General features: G+C 36.2%; 1 protein-coding gene across 2 annotated transcripts in view; it reads right to left on the reverse strand.

Annotated features, from left to right (window-relative positions):
- Nucleotides 1-17199, reverse strand: part of BRWD3 (bromodomain and WD repeat domain containing 3) — a 115542-nt gene extending 98343 nt beyond the window's left edge. For both annotated transcript variants that reach the window (XM_044763378.2, XM_044763377.2), the window contains exons 1-6: nt 16976-17199; nt 16791-16849; nt 16559-16588; nt 16091-16150; nt 4834-4984; nt 3131-3229 (exon numbers count right to left, since the gene is read on the reverse strand). In XM_044763378.2, the coding sequence (XP_044619313.1) occupies nt 3131-3229; nt 4834-4984; nt 16091-16150; nt 16559-16588; nt 16791-16849; nt 16976-17006 (430 nt within the window). In that variant the 5' untranslated portion in view covers nt 17007-17199. The remainder of the gene's footprint in view (nt 1-3130; nt 3230-4833; nt 4985-16090; nt 16151-16558; nt 16589-16790; nt 16850-16975) is intronic.
- Between the last annotated feature and the right edge of the window lie 3090 nt (nt 17200-20289).

Below are 20289 nucleotides of genomic sequence, written 5' to 3' on the forward strand. Positions count from 1 at the left end.
GCTTCCACTTACTATCAGCAAACAACTGGAAATTGAAATTTTAAAATAAACAATTTAAATAGCACCAAAAACCATGAAATTTTAAAGAAAAATTTCACAATAGATGTGTAAGACCTGTACACTGTAAACTACAAAACACTGCTGTGAGAAATTAAAGATCTAAATAAACGGAGAATTATACTATATTCCTGGATTGGAAAGCTCAATGTTTTTAAGACATTAATTTTCCCCAAATTGATCTACTATATACTATGTACTACAGATTCAATGTAATCCCAATCAAAATCCCAGTTGATTTCTTTGCAGAAATTGAGAAGCTAATTCTAAAATTATACCTTGCTGATGGGAATACATAATAGAATAGCTACTTTTGAATAATTTGGCAGTTTCTTAAAAAATTAAACCTGAACTTACTGTATGATCCAACAATCCCACTACCTATTTACCCAAAAGAAATGAAAACAGATGTTCATGAAAAGACCTGTACAAGAATGTTTATAGTAGTTGTATTTGTAACTGCCAAAATCTGGAACAACTCAAATGTCCATCAATTGGTGAATGGACCGATTGTGGTATATCCATACAATGGTACACTACTTGGTAACAAAAAGCAACAAATTACTGATACATGAAATGACACGCATGAATCAAAAAAGTATTAGGTCCAAGAGAAATCAGACACAAAAGGCTATATGGGTATGATGTCATTTAGATGACATGCTAAATAAGGCAAAAGTACAATGACAGAGATTAGTGTTTTCTAATGGTTGAGGGACAGGTAGGAGACTGACTGCAACGAGGCATGAAGGAAATTTCGGGGCTGACAGAAATGTTCTATATTTTTACTGTGTGGGTGATTATACAAATATATACATTTCTCAAAACTCATTGAACTGCACACTTAAAAAGGGAGAGTTTTATGTGAATCTTTGACATAAAAAATAAATGTAATGTGGCTAATCCTCTATCTTTGGAGCTCTATAAGTGTAGATCTGTTAGAACAAGTTAAGTATGGTAACATCTGACCGTGAAATGGTTTAGAGATAGACTGTTTGGAGGGCAAGCAGTGCAACTCATGGCAGTCACATATTTCTCTGGGCTTTGGGTTTCTGCTCTAAACAGGGGTTTACAATCCAGTTTCCCAAATCTGTTCCCAGCAAACTTTCAGAATGTCACAGGTATCCTGGGAAAAGAATTTCCACTGTCAAACTAGTTAGGAAATGCTCCCCATCAGGTGATTAACAATGCCTTTTAGCATATGAAAGGCTCTGAGTAGTCCTACACAGCATTCATTTTTTCCCGTATTTTTTAAACTCATTGTTTCCCACATTTACTTGACAAAGAAACCATTTTATCAAGAAATAGTGTTGCTAAAATTCTTTCTAATCCTAAAATTCTTTGAAGAAACTTTCAAGATTTACCTTAAGTTTTATTTTCACTGGAAAAGTAAAAAACATTGATTTTTAAAGCGGCTGTGGAGAACTGTAGCCCACAATGAGAAAACCGTGTCAAATCACAAATTTAAAAAGATTTCTTCTTCATCTTGCTTACTTTCCTAGTAAACTACTTTGAGCTTTCATCCGGTTCTGAATTCTAAATATCCTAAACTTAAGGATCTTAACTGGTATATACTACACAAAAAGACATGATTGAATTATCTCTATTCTAACAGCTCCTCCTCAAATAACAGGGCAGATTTAAGGCGTGAAAGCATCAATGCCAGGGTCTAAAATTCCTAAATAATTACTGTAAGAACAACAAAGTGATTTAAGGGAGAATGTAAAGCATTTACTGCACAAAATCAGCAGAAGTTTGAATTTTTGTGCATAGTTAAAAGACTTTTTGAAAAGGGAAGAAAGAATAAAGAAAGATTGAAAAACTAACACTTCAAAGGCTAATAGTGCTTCACCTGTGACCACTGAAGGACATATAAAGCATTACAAATAATGTTGTGTGGCGAAAAATATTCTATCTTTTGAACATAAATAAATGCATGACTAATAAAAGCTATCTCAATCCAATTCAATAAATTAATTATGAATAAAGCTTTAAGGAAAAAGTGAACACTGGAAAATTCTGAAGGGCAGATGAACTAACTCTAAAAACAAAAAAAGAAGTGAAAAAGACCAAGTTCAATTAGACCTAATCCAGTAGTGTACTTTTCCCCAGTAATATACAAGCTATGGAAGAGTACTGTTGGCAATATACATTAAAGTACCCAATTTACCTTAATAACCCTTATGAATCTTTATCAACGATTTTATCCAAATATCTTTTAAAATTACTTCTAGCCTAAATTTATTTAACCTCAGGGTAAATAAGTTCTATAAGCTTATTACATAAAATTGAAAAAAAGTATTATTTTTCAATTTAAGGCAGATACTCTAGGCAATAGGCACTATATGAAATAACAATGTTTTAGAAGAGTGAGAAACTAGGGAAGTAGAGTGGCAGTTACTCATCTAGATGCTTGGTTTTGTACCTTCGTTGTAAGAGTTAACTTTAGTATATATGCTTTTGTAGCTAGATCTCCTTGGGAACCACTACTAGTATTTCTTCATAAAGGTCTGATCAGAGATGTCCCAGAAAAACTCTGAATCGGACATGTGAATTTTAGTAAACTATAAGTGGGACAAGTGATTTTTCATTTTAATAAAGACATATAAAATTTATTACATCATTATAAATTTGGCAAGCAGATATAAGCAGAATGTACTTTTGTTTCCTTCTGAAAGCAATCTTTACATAGTTTCCTGTAAAATTTTTGAGCTTAGCACATAGATATGTAAATAGACATTCATACGGTTAAAAAACACCTGTAGCACGTAAAAAAAGAAATGCTTCTGCTAAGAAAAAAGAAAGAAAGAAAGAGAGAGAGACAGAGGAAAGGAGGAAGGAAGGAAGGAAGAAATGAAATAAAGAAAACAAGGTCATCTTTTATAAAACCATGATTATATTTGCTTAAAGTAAAAATGCTATAAAATATCTGGACCCACCATGAAACTCCTCAAGAATGTAAGCAGTTTGTTTATACTTGGAATTTAATTCTTGTACCTATTTTTGGCTTTATAATGAGTTCAGGAAGGAACAAATCAAGAATATGTTTATAACTCACATGGACATTACTCACCCACGTTTGGAGGTTTCACATAATTTACAGGTAGTTCTGGAGGTCTGCCTCTATGTAGAGCTGCAAAAGCAGACCCATTCCATAGTGTACTCTTACAGTCTACAGAAAAAGATTCAAAAGTCAGTCAAGGAATAGAACAGTGTTCGTTTGTCTTTTTTTAACTATACCTCAGAGGTAAATGTCTATTTTCAATTTCAGAATACATTTTTAACTATTAAAACACCACAATAAAAAGTAACATGCAGAGGCCAGCCTGGTGTCATAGTGGTTAAATTTGCACGCTCCACTGGGGTGGCTCAGGGTTCACGGGTTCAGATCCTGGGCACAGACCTAAACATCGCTCATCAAGCCATGCTGTGGTGGCATCCCACATACAAATGGAGGAAGATCGGCACAGATGTTAGCTCAGGGCCAATCTTCTTCACACACACACACACAAAAACAAAGAAAAACAAACAAAAAAGTAACATGCATAAGTTTAAACGTGTTATAACCCATGTTATGACTGGTAAACAGCAACACCTTAATATATCACCAGAATAATTTATTTCTGTGCTGATCTAGAACTAAAGCTTCCATTGTACATATATTTGAATCGTATGTAATTATGCCATGGATTAATAAGGTTTTAAGTTTACATTGCTCCTTCTTGATCTTTAGGCTTATACACATCTACTCGTATAAAACTGTATAAGCAAGGATATGACTACAGCACAAATATGCTGGGTAAAACTCAGAAACATTTATACTTGTTACATGCTCATGCTATGGAATGCCTGCCAATTGTGCCACAACAGGTTTCAACATTGCAAATCAGATGATAACCAACTATAAATAGTTGTGTTTTTTGTCTTTTAGGTTTATGTCAAAAAACTCAAGCAAATATGAAATATTCCTAATAATTCAACTTTGAAACAAAAATATTCTACTATTCTCTTGAAAGCATCCAAATTAACTGAATAGGACAATTTCCTTAAATGATAAAATGAGATGTTTAAAAACCGGTATGATTTATTCAACTATTTATCTTTGTGAATTAGGATTTTTAAAAACATTATAATAAAATTAAACATAGAAATAAACTGGTTGCTAGACCTGAAGTATTATTCACTAAGAGGCATCATTAACACCTAATCTCACATTTTTATGTTCATAAAATACTACTTTATATATTACATATATAGGGGTTCCGTGTAAAACTTTGGAGAAAATCTGTAAAAGCCTGAGAAATAGTGGAAGAGAGAAGCTGTTATTGAACAGTCACTGACGGGTTGATATTTTTGTCTAAATATTTTCAATTATAAAAATTTTTACATATCATCATTTTTATTTACCCATTATGAAATATACAATGTGATTAGGATAATATCAAGACTCATAACAATTAAGAACATTAAAATGTAATGAAAGAATATCTTAAGCATTTATACTATAACTAATAGAGTAGTGATCTTTTGAGATCTCTATTCCACAGGATTACAAAGAGATTTTATATTCTTTACCTCTACAGTATCACTGTTTTACGGAAAAGGGCTCCTTTTAGGCCTCTAAAAGATTACTTGTAAACTAAGAACAAAAACACAAGATTGGCAAGATAAGAAAAACTAGAAGAACATTAGTATTTAGAAAAGCATGGGAACATTTACTTAACATAAAAATATGCTGCTCTCCACTCCCTCTTATTAAAACTGTGAAAATCTTACCTTTGGCATCCCTTAACAGAGACTGCCGACCAACACCTAGCAATGTCTGCACCCCAGGAACACTCTGAGGGATCTCCTTATCTAGTAAGGGACCAATCCGCTCACAAATTTTAAGGAGGTAGTCTGGAGGAATGTGTGCATTGGCTGCCACCTAAAAAGCATACATAAAACACAGGAAAACAAATTTGGTTTAAAGGCCTTAATCTATTCCATTACCAAACTGTTCCATCACGGAGCAAAGTACAATTATAAAATATGGAATCAAGAAAATAACATTTTAAATATTTAATATTTAAACTAAACTTAAGACACAGCTACAAAAATTAAGCACATTTAGATGACATAAGATTTAAATGACACAGCACTCTAACTTACTTTTGCATGCCTTGATTAAATCATTTGCCTAGCTGTTAATCTTAGGAAATAAGTATTACAAAACAGCAAAAGTCAGCATGTCTAAAATTAAAGTACAAAGATGACAGGTCAACTCTACCAGTACTCAATTTATTCAATAATGATGAACTGATAAAAAATCAGAGGCTCTAGATTCTATATCAATGTTAAGAACGCAAACAAAAAGTATTACTTACACCAAACTTTCACCTAAGTCCCTTTAGGATTAACAGGACACATTTGCTTAATAAAGCACAACTGTTTTTCCTAAGAAAGTTAACTAATTTCCAAAATAGTATCAAATTAATGATTTTATAAATATCATGCCCTAAACAACTATGTGCTCAAAGTTCATTGCAACATTAACTCATTTTTAAAACACACAAGTAAATTCCTGAAGATGGTTAACATAGGTAGATAGTGATGAGACAATAAAACAACAAAATTTTTCATTTTTTAATCTAAGCTAATGTTCAAGTCCCTGATGTGTTTCATAAATACCTAATTATTAAAACAGTAAACAGAGAAAACTAGAATATTAAAAATGCTTAGATAAAAAAAAATCTACATTCTCATCCTGACATAAGGTCCTGAAATCAATCTATTTCTGGCTACAATGCCAATTTTAATAATATTTTATAGAGAGAGAGAGGAGAAAAATATAAATACATATGTCTATCATCACATACAATACAGAGAACCACCACCAGGTCAAGAACAATACAACACAAAAGAATAATTTTGTAAAATCATTCCTAATGATTACCATGAGAGAAGAGATTGTGTGTTCTCGATAAATATTTGATCATCAAATCAATGAGGAATAGAAACCAAAATAAAGTCTATTTATAAGCAATATCACATGAATACATAGAGGAAAAATTGTAGATTCTCACATTTGAGTGCCTTTTCTTGTTTTCTTAGCAAACAGGTCAAAGAACTACAATCCAACATGTATTCAGAATTCTAGGAATAAGTGATTCTATTGTGATTTTTAAAAATTATTTCCCGCCAATTATGTTTTGTAAGTCCTTACAAAAACCAATTTTAATCTACCAAAATAAGCACAGCCTGGGAGGGTCCAGCCCAGTGGTGCAGCAGTTAAGTGCGCATGTTCCACTTTGGCGGCCTGGGGTTCACCGGTTCGGATCCCGGGTGCAGACATGGCACCTCTCATCAAGCCATGCTGTGGCAGGCATCCCACATATGAAGTAGAGGAAGATGGGCCCGGATGTTAGCTCAGGGCCAGTCTTCCTCAGCAAAAAGAGGAGGATTGGCAGATGTTAGCTCAGGGCTGAGCTTCCTCAAAAAAAAAAAAGTACAGCCTGGGCAACTGTCACAATGCTCAGGAAGAATGGCAACTTAACCTGCTTACTGTATTATCTGCATCTACAAGGTTTAACTTCTGAATGGGAACAAAGGATCAAGCAAATTCTCTCAGTTATTTCTCACATCTCTAGTTTTTTTCTCAAGCAAATAACTATATAGAAGTATCTTTCAGTAAAATATACAGGTAATATTAAACCCAAAGCAGCTGATGTTTCCATCTAAAAACCATTTCTTGTTATCTACAGACACTGATATCCTAAAATCCTAATTTGTAATTCATTCCCTCTGTATTAGGGCATTTCCTAAACATGCCCACATGAAAACATAGTTAATACCCCTAAAAATATATATCTCAAAGAAAATACTTAAATATTTCATATTAAGATCTATAATAACTTATGCCATTTTCCCCCCCAACACTGTCTTGGATAAACTGGGCTTCTGATATCAGTCATTACTTTTTAATCAAGTAAATGCTATATGAGTCTTTTCATAGGATGGTAGTTGATGTCTTTACTGGCATTTTCTTTTCTAAAAATTTTCTTTTCTTCATCCTATTACCATCTCAAGAGTTATTCACCTGTTACAAAAATCTAAGTAACTATCCAAGAAATTGCAATATATCCAGCAATATATAATCCAGAAAATGGGAGTTCTCTAATATGAATTTTTAGAATTATCCTCTTACAGAAAATCTGTCAGAATTATATCTTAAACTGACATCTTAAGCCCCCTGGCTACTTCATTTCATAGAAACAATGATGTTTGATCTTCAGCTAATTATATAAAATTTTTTTATCAATTCTTCACTAATAATTTAAAACTACAAAATCGTTAAACAACTAAAACAAGGCTTATCTAATCCCAAATTCTCCCCTTGAAGATTTGTATTGTAAACTATTAAATAAATTTCACAAGTTTGATTTTCACCCTACAATAGAAAATTGCTCAATTTCTAAGTGGTCCCATTCAGACAGTCCATTCCTCTGAAATCAAAAAAAATTTGATTATAAAACAGTACTAGAGAAACACAGAATCTATCAACACAATAATAAAAATACTTTTGAGTTTAAACATGATAGTTTCTCTTTTTTAAACAACATTAACAGGCTTCCAGACTATATCAGCGTACTTCTTGCAATAATAATTTCTTCTAAATCAAACTTCAGAACTTATAAGTGGTAGTTAACATTTACTTCAATCCATTTACTTTGATTAAAGCTGGAATTTTTTAAAGGTGATCTTTTTAGGCATAAGCACTCATCTATCCTCAGTAATTATTTTTTAAGTTTTTAAAATTCTACATTAGAATTATGTATGAATACAATGTAATATATAATAAAATGTATTATTAAAAGTATGTATTTAAAATATTCTATGAAATTTGTGACTTAATATTATGAGTCACTTTTCAGTTAAAGTTCAAATATTCTAATTTCAGTTATTTAGCCATATTTCTCTTTCTGAAATATAATGCCAACAAGTAACAGGACAAGTGCTTTCAGATCTGCAGAAGAAAAGTATTCTCTAAAAACAAACTTCAAGAGTATAAGATAAACTTCTATGTTATTCTAGAAAACAGCTCCAAAAAGTTAAATTACAGAATCCCTGAATTGGAAGGATCCTTATACATAATCAACCTAACCCCACATTTTACAGTAGGAAAAACAGATCCAGAAAAGTGAAGTCCAATGGTCACAAGGAATGAATCTGGGTCTCCTTGCCCACTGCTCTATTACTGTCCTAGTAGGGCAGTTAAAAAATTATGAAGACAACACAAAGACTGCAAAAAATTAAAACTATAAATTTGAATAAACTGAAATAAATTAAATGAAACCTAGAATATATACCTTCTTGGTAGGAAGATTGGCTGACCTAAAGAGAAAATCAAACTGAATTATCACACATCAGAATCATGACAACTGAGAAGACCAGAGGGCTCACTGAGATGATCCTACTCATCATAATTAGTTAAAAGGAGTCCAGCTGGGCACTGAATAAAATGCAAAAGGCACCTAATCTCAGGGGGCCAGGCCTATACCAAGAACTATATTTGAAATACTAATTTTCAAATGGCAATGATATCATTTTTACTTTAGCTTTTAGAAATAATACGATCAGACAAGTAACTCTAAAACACAAAACAGAGAATTGTTTATGTGTTTTGTTTTCTAAGATCATGCCTACACAGGTAAAAAGAAGAATCAAACTGGGATCATATGCTTAAGAAGTAAAAGGCAACATTTTATCTAAAAAAATTTTTATATTTTTTTTGGTGGGGGAGATAGAAGAAGTACATACAGAAAATTAGTCGCATGATTTTTGATATTTAGGGACAGAAAACAAAACAGATGTTGAAAAATATAGCAAGGTTTTAAATACATCTATATAAGTATAGTATAGAGACAAGCATGGTACTCTGAAGTCTGAGAGCCTGGATTATTCAGGCTCTAAAATTTACTAGCTGTTACTCTTTCTGGCAGTGTGATACAGTAGAAAGGACCTAGATTTGAATTTTTCCAGGATCCTCAGTTCCTACTTTCTTGACCTGAAAAGTTACCCCGTCTCTTTGAGCCTGAGCTTCCTTAGCTGTAAAACAGGGAGTAATGATAACCACCTCATATGATTTGGTTAAAACCAAAACAAAATCATTCACTCATGCATTCATTAATTCATTCAGACATTTAAAGTATAGGGATGCAATGGAAAGGAGATTGAACTGCTGCCCTCAGGGAACCCATAGTCCCACTGGGGTAAATAAACTAGTACTAAATAGAAATAAATCAAAGCTGTAAATGCCCAGAGGTTTGTTCAGAGAGCTAAAGAAGCAAAGAAGTACAGTACCTAAATTTGGCCTGGGGGTAGGGGTTCATGTCCATTCTCGCACTTGAAAGCTAAGTAAAAGTTCACAAGACAGATATAGGGAAGGGAGGGCATTCCAGGCAAAGAGAAAGGCACCCCCCCCACCCAATAAACGCACTTTGCTCAGTGACTAGCACACAATATCTCCTCAATGTTTAAGATGCTCCTCTACAATGCTGTTAAAAAAAGAAAAAGTATAAAAACTCTATCCAGAGTTATCATCTGATATTGAAGGAAAAAACTACACGTACAAAAAAAAAAAAAGACTGGAAGAAAACAAAAAAATTAATAGTTTATTTTCTTCTTGACATTTTTCAGTAAAATATAAATGTCTGCAATAATCTGATATTATATCTTTATAGTTTAAATGTTGTTTTACTGTTTGCTAAATTTGAAGGAGGAGAGGGGGAAAAACTGGGCAGAAAGGAAAAGAAAACAGGTAAGCTTTTCTATTGTAGTGATACTACTGGTTAGCAGAGTGGGCTATAAAGTGTTAAGACTTCCTATCACTTTCCTTTGAAAATGTTAATCATTGTTCACAGCATTTTTCTTTTTATTAGTTATAAGATTTCCTCATAAATGAGCCAGCCAGAGCAACCCACAAAGGCTCAAGTATTCTCTGGGTTACACTGCCTCAAGAAAGCACTACAAGTACTATAACCTTGAGGACAGATGATATTAAGACAAGGACAAGAGACTCACCCACATCCTACAAGTTTCTCAGTAGAGAAAGGTCCAATAAAACAACTCAGTACCAGCTAGCAGATTAAATAAGCCTAAAAAAATACGTCATGGAATTCTTCTAACAAAAGTTAAGAAAACTGAATAAATAATAACTGAGGACCAGTTAAACATAAAGCACTATGGTAGATAACAAAGGTCATGAGAAAACATCTTCAACAAGGTAAATTCAAATACAAGAAATTATCAATAATGTATAGAAAATAAGTTCAGGATAAGAAGATATCAATCAAAAGGGTTGAGGATCCCTGCAATAAGACATCAAAAAGACATACCTCCCACTTAAAAAAGTGAATACTATACCAGTATCATAGGGAATTATTTTTCTGTAATTCATAAAAATGCAAACACTAAATATATTTTGACATAATTATCATTTCTTGTTTGAGTTAACACAGATGCACTTCAAACACGCATTTTGGGTTCAATTCTGACACTTTCTAAATACTCTTTTTTTAATGGTACTATTTTATATGTCCCTTACCTTAATAAAATATTAGGAAAACCAGGTGCTAATAATTAGCTAAGAAAATGTAAATTCTTGGGTCATAGTTCTCCAGATTTCCATGCTAGCCATTCAACCTCTCTATCCTATTTTTAAAATGTAGTAACCAGGGACCAGCCCGGTGGCACAGTGGTCAAGTGCGCACGGTTCACTTCTTGGCAGCCCGGGGTTTGTTGGTTTGGATCCCGGGTGTGGACCTGGCACTGCTTGGCAAAAGCCATGCTGTGGTAGGTGTCCCACGTATAAAGTGTATAAAGTAGAGGAAGATGGGCGTGGATGTTAGCTCAGGGCAGGTCTTCCTCAGCAAAAAGAGGAGGATGGGCAGTAGTTAGCTCAGGGCTAATCTTCCTCAAAAAAAAAAATGTAGTAACCAATTCATTTGCACAGCATTTCAATTAATAAAATGCATTCTTTCATATTTATCTCATTTGGTTCACAAAACAACCTTGTAAAATAGGTAAGGATTTTTATTATATAAACGAGGAAATTAAATCTCTGAAAGGCTAAGTAACTTGCCCAGGGTCACTCAGCAAAAAACAGCTATCTTACAGATTGAATCTTATGGTCTTTTCTACTACCCACAAAATCATCCTATGTGAGAAATGTTAAACACGGCTATCTCTAAAATATGGTACAACTACTAAATTGGCTTTAAATTACTATTTTGCTCCCTACCAAAAAAAATTATTCATTAATCAGTAATCAACATCAGTAAAACAAGAACACAAACACACAAACTAAAGTAATATTCAAATTTGACAAAGGTGCTTCCAGAACAAAATTTTACAAAGAACACTAACCCAATCCAAATTCTTTGTCCCTAACAGCAGCTCTCTTCACTTTCTTAATCCCATCTCATGTGTACTCAGATACTAGTTCTCCTAGGACTAATGATAAATCTCTAAAAGGATTTTAATCATTTAAAGTATGTTCCTAGAGCCTAAGGGTGAAAAAAAAAGCCAAGGATCAATCCAGACAAATAGCTAAAGCCAACATATTACAGATAGCAAGAGTGCACACGTGGCTCAAGCAAATCAGTACTGAGGAATACTAGTTTCCAGACACTGATTGCTCTCTGCCATATACCTATCAGCATTATATCCACACCAGGGTTGAGCAACACATGCTTTCTGGCTTCCCATGATGCATTCTGTTCTTCCTAACTATGGCTGTGTATCCACATAGCAGTTAATAAATCACACATGCTTAAATTGCTTCCACACTTAGAGATGCAATAACTATGCTACTAGCACTCAAAGATCGTTCTACTGTTCTATTAGACAATTTAAACTATTACTAGTAATTAGAGAACATGAGCAGAGTAAGGTAAGAAAAAAATACAGGTATGTCTGGAATTCAAATACAGTGTTTTAAAGTAGTTGGTAAGGGTCAAATGAGATAATGTGAAAACAATTTTAAACTCCAATATGTTATATGCAGATGCAAGTTCTTATAATGACATATATCATCATAGATGTATGTATTCTTTTTAAAGATAGTAGTGAACAAACAATCTTGATAAAAGCTTTTTTCAATAGCATAAAATTGCTTTGTCTTTTGTATATAAAATGAAGGTAATATAATTTCTATCATTCCAAATGTAAGCACTAATTGGTGCTTTCAATTCTATGGATGAAAAATGCTGAATAAATATAAAAATATATACCACACTTAAAGATAATTATGCCTTTGGTTCACTCTTATGATAGGAGTGTCTTTAAAATGATTCAAAACTCTTAAAATGTGTCTTTAAAAAAAGTTTCCAAGTCACCATTTCAATATACAAAATTTGTATATTAACAAAACCTGTCTATTTATACATACACACACACACACACACACACACACCGCTCATTACTATGTTTGTTGTCCCCAGTAAAGGTCCAAGGAGGAAGCAATAAAATATCCAACAATTCAACAGGGTCACCACAAATGAAAGGACATCTGTAATTATTTAAATTATCTACCTTAAGATGAATTCTAAGAAGTAAATCTAATTCTATTATGTTGTAACTAACAGTCAAGCAGAAATAAAGAAAAATGCCCAGATCAAACTTCAAAAACAATCACAATAACTTGAAATTTCTCCCTATATCATTACTTAAAATTCTGAAAATTAATTTAGAATGTTTTATTTTGAATGCCATATTCAAAAATCTTACGGTTCAACGTAAACTAACAAACATTTCATGTAAGGACTCACTTTTTGAAAGGCACTTCAGATCTAGAAATGTCAATACTTGCCTGTCAGTAGCTTTAACAAAAAAGCACCTTCCCTTGGGTTCCAAATTATAAGTAAAAACACTAAATCAGATTTAAAAAAGAAAAAAGGGGGTTTCTAGAATACGTAATAGTAACAGTATAACGAAGTGTTGAAGAAATTGAACTTATTATCTTAATATTCTTCTGTATAAATGAAGTTAAGCAGTACAGACAATTCAAGTGAAAGTATACATATGGACTGAAAGGCAGGACTTTTGTTTCAAATATGTAGTATACATGGCTATGCAACCCCAAGTCAGTATGTTGATATCCTTGTTTGTAGTCTTTCACCTCATCATTATGCATTTGTAGTCTTTCCTTTTCATAAGCCAGTACATCTTAAATGTGAAGTGTTGCTATAGAAATTAACACACCAGATTATACTACTTACAAATACTTTGTCCTAAATTTCAATTCAAAACATTTAGCCAAATCAAACATCACACTGTATAAATCCATTGTTCTAATAGCATTTTAAGAAACACGTACCCCAAGGAAAAAGATCCATCTTGCCCACAAAGAAGCCACTCAAAATCAGAGGTCAGATGTGAAATAATTGTAATCAACAATACAACTGATGAATCTAGCAATCAATCTACCACTGCACACTTAGTTCTCAGCCTCTACATTTCTTTTTCTTCTGTTCAAATTCTCACTCAGCCCTGCCCCATCTTCCCTTACAATGAAATCTATAGGTAGAGAACAGACATTTGACTTAAAATAAGGCTATATTGTCAAAATGTAGTATCACTAGAAAAACCGGATCCCAGTGTGGGAAAAAAACAATCTAGGTGTACAATATAAAAGCTAAATTAAAAACAAAAAAAGATACACTATTTATCCAAACTACAGATAATGTTCAAAGAGAAGAAATTCTGCGTATTTAAAAATTTTGAAATGTATAAGGAAATATAAAACAAATAAAAGATAAAGGTGAAAATCCAGTATATGTGGGGATATACAAATGGATTAACAACAATTAAAAAAAAATAATTGGTTAAAGTTTAAGCCTCGCTAATAATGGAAAAAAGTGCTAATTAAACCAACTAGAGGCTATTTTCACCTATTAAAGCCACCAGAAGATTAAAAAATATTTTAAAAAACTCACTAAGTACCAAGTGACATTATAAATTAGTACAATCTTCTGGAGAGCAATCTTACAATATATAACAAGAGCTATAAAACTGATGAGACCCTTTGACCTGATAACTCCACTTTAGGAATATAGCCCAGGACAATAACTCAAAAAAAAAAAAAGAGAAAAGAAGAAAGACTACTTAACTATGCAAAAATATTAGTGAAAAACTGGAAGCAACCCAAATGCTTAACTGGAAGTTGAGTTCCAACCACTTAAATACAACTGAATTTTTTCTTACCATTAAAATAACAATGACCATTCAAATACAGATAAGTATATGCAAAAGTGTTAAGAACACATAAAGCATAAAATGGACATTGATTACAATTACATAAATACGCCTTTACAATACAAGGAAAGGAAGTCTTGTAAAAGGAGTTTTGTTTTTTTTGTTTTTCTGTGTGTGTATGGTTAGGAGACTGTATTTTTAATTATTTTGACGTTCATTTACTTTTTATCACTGTCAAGTTAATTTAGGAAAGCTTTTTCCTTTTAAGTCTCCTTTTGCTACCTGCTTAAAATGGTCCACTTGGAGACAAATGTAAACAAAAACATTTTGAACACACCTAAGTATAAAATTGTATTTTCAAAACCACATAAGTCATAAAGTGTCAAAACACACATTGGTAGGCACTGTTGTTTTTTGCCCTTTTTTTCGGCAGGACTTAAGTCCAACAAAAAGTCTGACTACAAATTAAATAAACTAGTAATACATGTGGTTTTTCAAAAATAATTTTTATCCATCTAAGAATTTTTTACCATTAATAGTACAGCTGGTAGAGCTTCTCCTTACTACAATTATACCATTTTCTGTGATTTGCAAAAAATAATAAAAAAATTTAGTAATAAAGTGCCCTCTGTAATTTAATACAAAGAGAAATACCAAATGCACACCAAAGCAAATTACATACTATCTTATTGTAAACAAATTTTAAATCATTTAATTTACATTTAGAATCTATGGTACCCCTCCAACTTTCTTAAACTTTGTCCGATTTTCCTCCATTTGGATCTTATTTCAAGGAAAGATAGCTGAATTTAGATTTTAGTAACACCACCCCGTTCTCCTTTCATTTCCTTCCAATTCACTGTGCCAGCGGCTAACACAAGGGAACATCCTCCCCAAAATAAAAAGGATCACCTTTTTGTGGGTGTCAATGAGGAACAGAAGGTGCATTTACACTACGAATTATACTCGTAGGAGAAAGAACACAATCAATCCAATGCCTCCTTTACTAAAGTACATTGTATTTTAAAACATGACTATTGTTGTCTCCTTGCAAAATTGTGTTTCGTCAATTCTCAAAAAGGTCATAATCCATGGCTGTTATTTAGTGAAAATGTATCTGCACAAACGCGATTTAATAATGATTTGATGAGCTATTTTCTAAAATCTAAGATATACAACGACTATGCTTTTTATTCGGTAGTCAAATATCTAAATCCGGCAAATTTTGGAATTCGCTTGATGTTCCCTATTATTTTTAATTGTGTGGTTTTTCTCAATCCTGGGTCGGTCAACTCCGTTCCTAAGCCCCCTCCCCCGCACGCCCCCCCTCCCCCCGCCCCAAAAGACTAAGCCTGGCCTCAGTTCCCGTATTTCAAGCCAGGACCAACCAGAAACCAGTTTTCTTCCACTAATCCGGAACTCCGGGTTGTTACCAACGCTGTCATTGGCCAGCGTCAGTCCTTGGTACGTGCCCCAAGATAACCCCCTGGTTTCTCTCCGTTTTCCCCCTACAATGGGCCTTTCCCGATGTTTGTAACGTATTTATAATCCACAATACGGCATTTCTGATAACCAACTCACATTCTTCAAAGTTTTCGGGTGGAAACAAGCGAGGCCAAGGGGAGGGCAAGGTACCCTTTCTCCGATTCGCGGGCAGGGGGGAAGGGGCTGTCGTTCTTGGGCTCAGCGGCGAGCTCTATAGCCCTGTTGGCTGAGGGGTCGGGGGCGGGTTGGGGGAACAAGGTGGGGAGCGAGTGGAGAAAGAGTTGGGTTAAGTTGAAACGAAAACTTTACTCACCAGATCCTCGAAGCTTCTTCGGTGCTCTTTCCCCTCCCAGTCTAAGCGGCGCGGAATCAGCTGGGGGCCGGAGAAAAGAAAGGGGGTGGGGGGGGCAAACGATAAAAGCCAAGCCTCCGCTCCCCATCAACCCGACCCAGCCTGGGTCCCGATCCTCGACCCTTTGGCGTCTTTATTTCTCTTGGCCCGATAGCTGTTGCCTCAGAGCGAGACGAGTGTGGGGGGGAGGAGGCCGAGGGAGAGGAAATCCTGAAAAACCGCCTCCCACAGGCATAAAGAGGGGGCGAGTTAAGACCCCAGCGATATCCGCCCCTTTTGAGGGAAGAAGCCGGTTCACCCCTGTGACAACGGCCATGAGTGCCCAGATCCAAGCCTCCCTCCCGGCCGCTGCCCTCCCCCCCGACTTGCCCTCCCCTTCCTCCAGTCTCACCCCAACCCTCCCCACCTCTTCCCGAAGGGGCTCCGTACCTGATGCTCTTCGAGCTCCTGCACTAGCACCTGAGCAAAAGGGAAACGGATATGAGGAGCAGCTCGGGCCATCAACCCATTCCTCCCTTCCCACTTCTAACCCAGCCGCTGACGCTAAGACTAGTCAAGGCCGGCCTTTCCCTCACCCTCAGCCGAACCGCGCACCCCGCTGCCTCGATTTCCCCATTGGGACCATTCCCCCACGACTCCCAGATCTCCTCCTGCCTCTCACCTGAGCAGATTTGTTGCAGGGTCCGGACTGCAAGAATCTAGCAATCAGGTAATACAGCTCTGAGGAAGAGGGGAAAAAGAGGTTGAGAGGGAGGCAAAGAAGAGAAATAGAAGCTTTTTCAAAAGAAACTGACAGCCGTCTCCCTAAGCACCTATCCCCTTAGCCCCCCGGACACAGCTACCCACCGGCTTCGATCTGGGTAGGTGCCGCCGCCATCCTTTTCCCGAGGGGGTTTGGGGGCTTCGCTCCGGAGGGGCTGGCGGGGGCGGGTGGGGGCGCTGCCTCTATTGTGGTGAAGCCCCCATGCCCAGGAGTCCCGCCGCTTCCGCCGCACTCCTCGTCCCAGTTTCAGTCTCTCTCGGATTCATCGCATCACGTTTCGACCCATAGATATTCTAGCCCAAGAGCTGAGGAGGCGGAGGAGGAAGGAGAGGGAGAGAGAGAAGAGGAGGGAGGAGCCAAAGTGGCGGAGGGGGTGGGCGGGGGCAAAAGGGGTGGAGAGAGGGGAGGGTAAAAACTGTGAGAGGGGCCTGCAGCGCTGGTAGTTCGCCGCCAGAGGCACTAACGCAGCTGCCCGGCCTCCGCTCTCCCAGATGGCCGACGGTTGCCTAGCTACCGCTCCCGGAAGGAGGGGGAGGTGTGAGCTGACGGCCGACGCTCTGGCAGCCGCGTAGAACTCAGTGGTAGCGTTCTCTTCCGCGAGCTCCCCAGCCGGCTGCTCTTCCTGTGAGGGCAGTCGGCCCTTTCCTGTTGAGGAGCGCTTCTCTCTGGCGTGATCGTGAGGAACGTGTGAGGTGCGGGCTCGACTTAGCTGCTTTCTTCGTTTTCCTCCCGGCCGCCAAGAGGCTTTGTTTTTTTGTCTCTCCTCCGCGGACGGGAGGCTAGGCGCTACAGGATCTTGGGACTGAGGGAGGGAAAGAAGCCCCAACTTGGTCGTCCCTTATTTCTCTTTAAAATAATTTTTGTACCTGGTGAAAAGGCTGTACTTCCCAGTCCAGAATGCAGAGCTCATATTGTTACAGAGAAAGACCAGTTCTGAAAATGTCCCTCAGTTCTGGTAAATATATGGGAGGAATTTGACGAAAAAAAGACATGAAGCCTTTTTTTTCACCTTCTGAAAGTTCCATATTCCGTTCCTATAGGATAATATTAAGTTGTATTTTCAAATACTGCCAAAGTATTTTACATTACCGTGGATTTTTATGTGTTATTCCATGTTTGTATGCAGGGTAGTTTCTGCAAGTTTGGGGCAGCTTTTGGTGTTTAATGTATAGCCCCAAGCTCTTAGTACAGTACCGACTTGCGGTATTTGCTCACTGAAATCTTAAGTGATCAAAGGATTTGTAGAGTAATTGACACAGGTATAGTAAACTGAGTCTACTTCCCTACTTTCCCTTAATATCTTGGTCCCACTTGAAGCTTTGACCAAAGAAGTCACTAATAGAAGCTGAACGTGATGAGACCAGAATGCTGATTAAACTGAATGTACTATTTACTTTCAAATTAAAAGGTTTACCTTTAAGTTTAGGGCCGGATTCTTAGGAATTTGGTTTCCTCGCTCAGAGTTCAACCATAGACCACAGTGGACCTAGAGCTGCATTATGCTGACGTAAACTTGGCCTAGGTTGGTTAGCTCTCACTGGCCACTTTTTCCCCTAAGAAAGAAATAGCCGCACAAGGTAATTGTGATATGATAGGACTGTCTTTGGTCGTTATGCTATAGTACGGGATAAAACAAATCACATTAACTGAAAAAAAAATTAGATATTGAAAATATATATAAGCCCTAGATACCTAATTGCAAGTAGTTTAGCAAAACTGCAGGGTGTCTGAATATTTTTTACAGGTCAAGTATAATGTATGTAACAGTGAACATTTATCAAGCCATTACCATGTACTAAGTACTTTACATACTTGACCTCACTTAATCTTTATCATGACCCTAGAAGTTAGGTTCTATTGTTATCCCCATTTTATAGATGATAAAATTGACTATGTGACTTAGGACAACTCACTTAAATTCTGTGATCTTTATTCCTCATCTATAAAATGTGAATGTGGTAGTCTCCCCATTACCCATGAGGGATACTTTCCAAGATCCCCAGTGGATGCCTGAAACTGTGGATAATACCAAACCCTATATATATTACGTTTTTTCCTATGCACACATACCTATGATACAGTTTAATTTATAAATTAGTCACAGTAAGAGATTAACAACTAATAATAAAATAGAACAAGTATAACAATATACTGTAATAAAAGTTACTGTAGATCTCAGAAACCTCAGCATATGACTTCTTTCTTCCCTTATTAAATTGAGAACTTTCACTTTTTCACTTAAAGGAAGCACTTTATGGCTTCTCTGTGGCATATTCAAATTGCCAGCATCGCTACTCTTGTGCTGTGGGGGCATTATTAAGTAAAATAAAGGTTGTTTGAATACAAGCGCTGTGATACTGCGTCAGTCAATCTGATGACCAAGGCAACTACTAAGTGGTGAACAGGCAAGTAGTATACACTGTGCATACACTGGACAAAGGGATGATTCACATCCCGGTAGGATGGAGCAGAACAGTTCGAGATTTCTTCATGCTACTCAGAATAACACACAGTTTAAAGCTTATGAATTGTTTATTTCTGGAATTTTCCATTTAACATTTTTGGACCATGGTTGACTACAGGTAACTGAAACTGTGGAAAGTGAAACCATGGATAAAGGGTGACTACTGTAATAGCAATTGCTGTACCCACTTCACAGGAATTGCTGTAAAAGGAATGTGAATATATTTGTGTCATATTTCAAACTTTATAGAGCATTGTTAGATTGTTAGTCCAGTGATAACTTCCATATTAGTTTGGGGGCAATCAGGAGAGAAAAAGCATACAGAATTTAAATAGAGAAAGTTTAAGATACAGAATTATTAACAATAACAGGAGATTTGTGTAATGAGGGATTGCCTAGTAAGGAGTAAAGAGAATACTAAAGAATATAGGGCTAGTTATATAATATAATAGCAGATATAATAACCACTACCCTTAGAGCTGAGAGAGAGTACCATCAATCCCTACTCTCTACCCAGGGCTAAGATTCAGACCTTGCTGGGGAGGACAGAGCCAGCCGAGGCTCGTTCAGTGGCAGGAAGGATGCTGTGGTACCTTACCTGCAGAACTTGCTGAAACTCCATCCTCTGGAAGTTGCTGGAACACTGCCCTCTGGAACTTGTTAGAAGCCTACCCTCTGGAATCAGCACTCTAGGGTGATTAGGACATATGTTCACAGGGAGGTGTCTCACTGGAAGCACTTTACTACAAAATCGCCAGAGGGAGGGTGCCAGGGGAAGCTGTTGGGTGTACCAAAACCATGCAGTATAGGAGCCAGGCACTGGAGAATGTTGCACAAGTTGCAGGGGCAGCCTGCCCAATAAGCACACTGGAAGGGAAAGCAAAACCCTTTCTTCCTCCACTGTCCTTCCGGTTCCCTCTACTGACAAAGCTT

This window comes from Equus asinus, chromosome X (assembly GCF_041296235.1).
Source record: "Equus asinus isolate D_3611 breed Donkey chromosome X, EquAss-T2T_v2, whole genome shotgun sequence".
NCBI classification, from domain to species: Eukaryota; Metazoa; Chordata; class Mammalia; order Perissodactyla; family Equidae; genus Equus; species Equus asinus.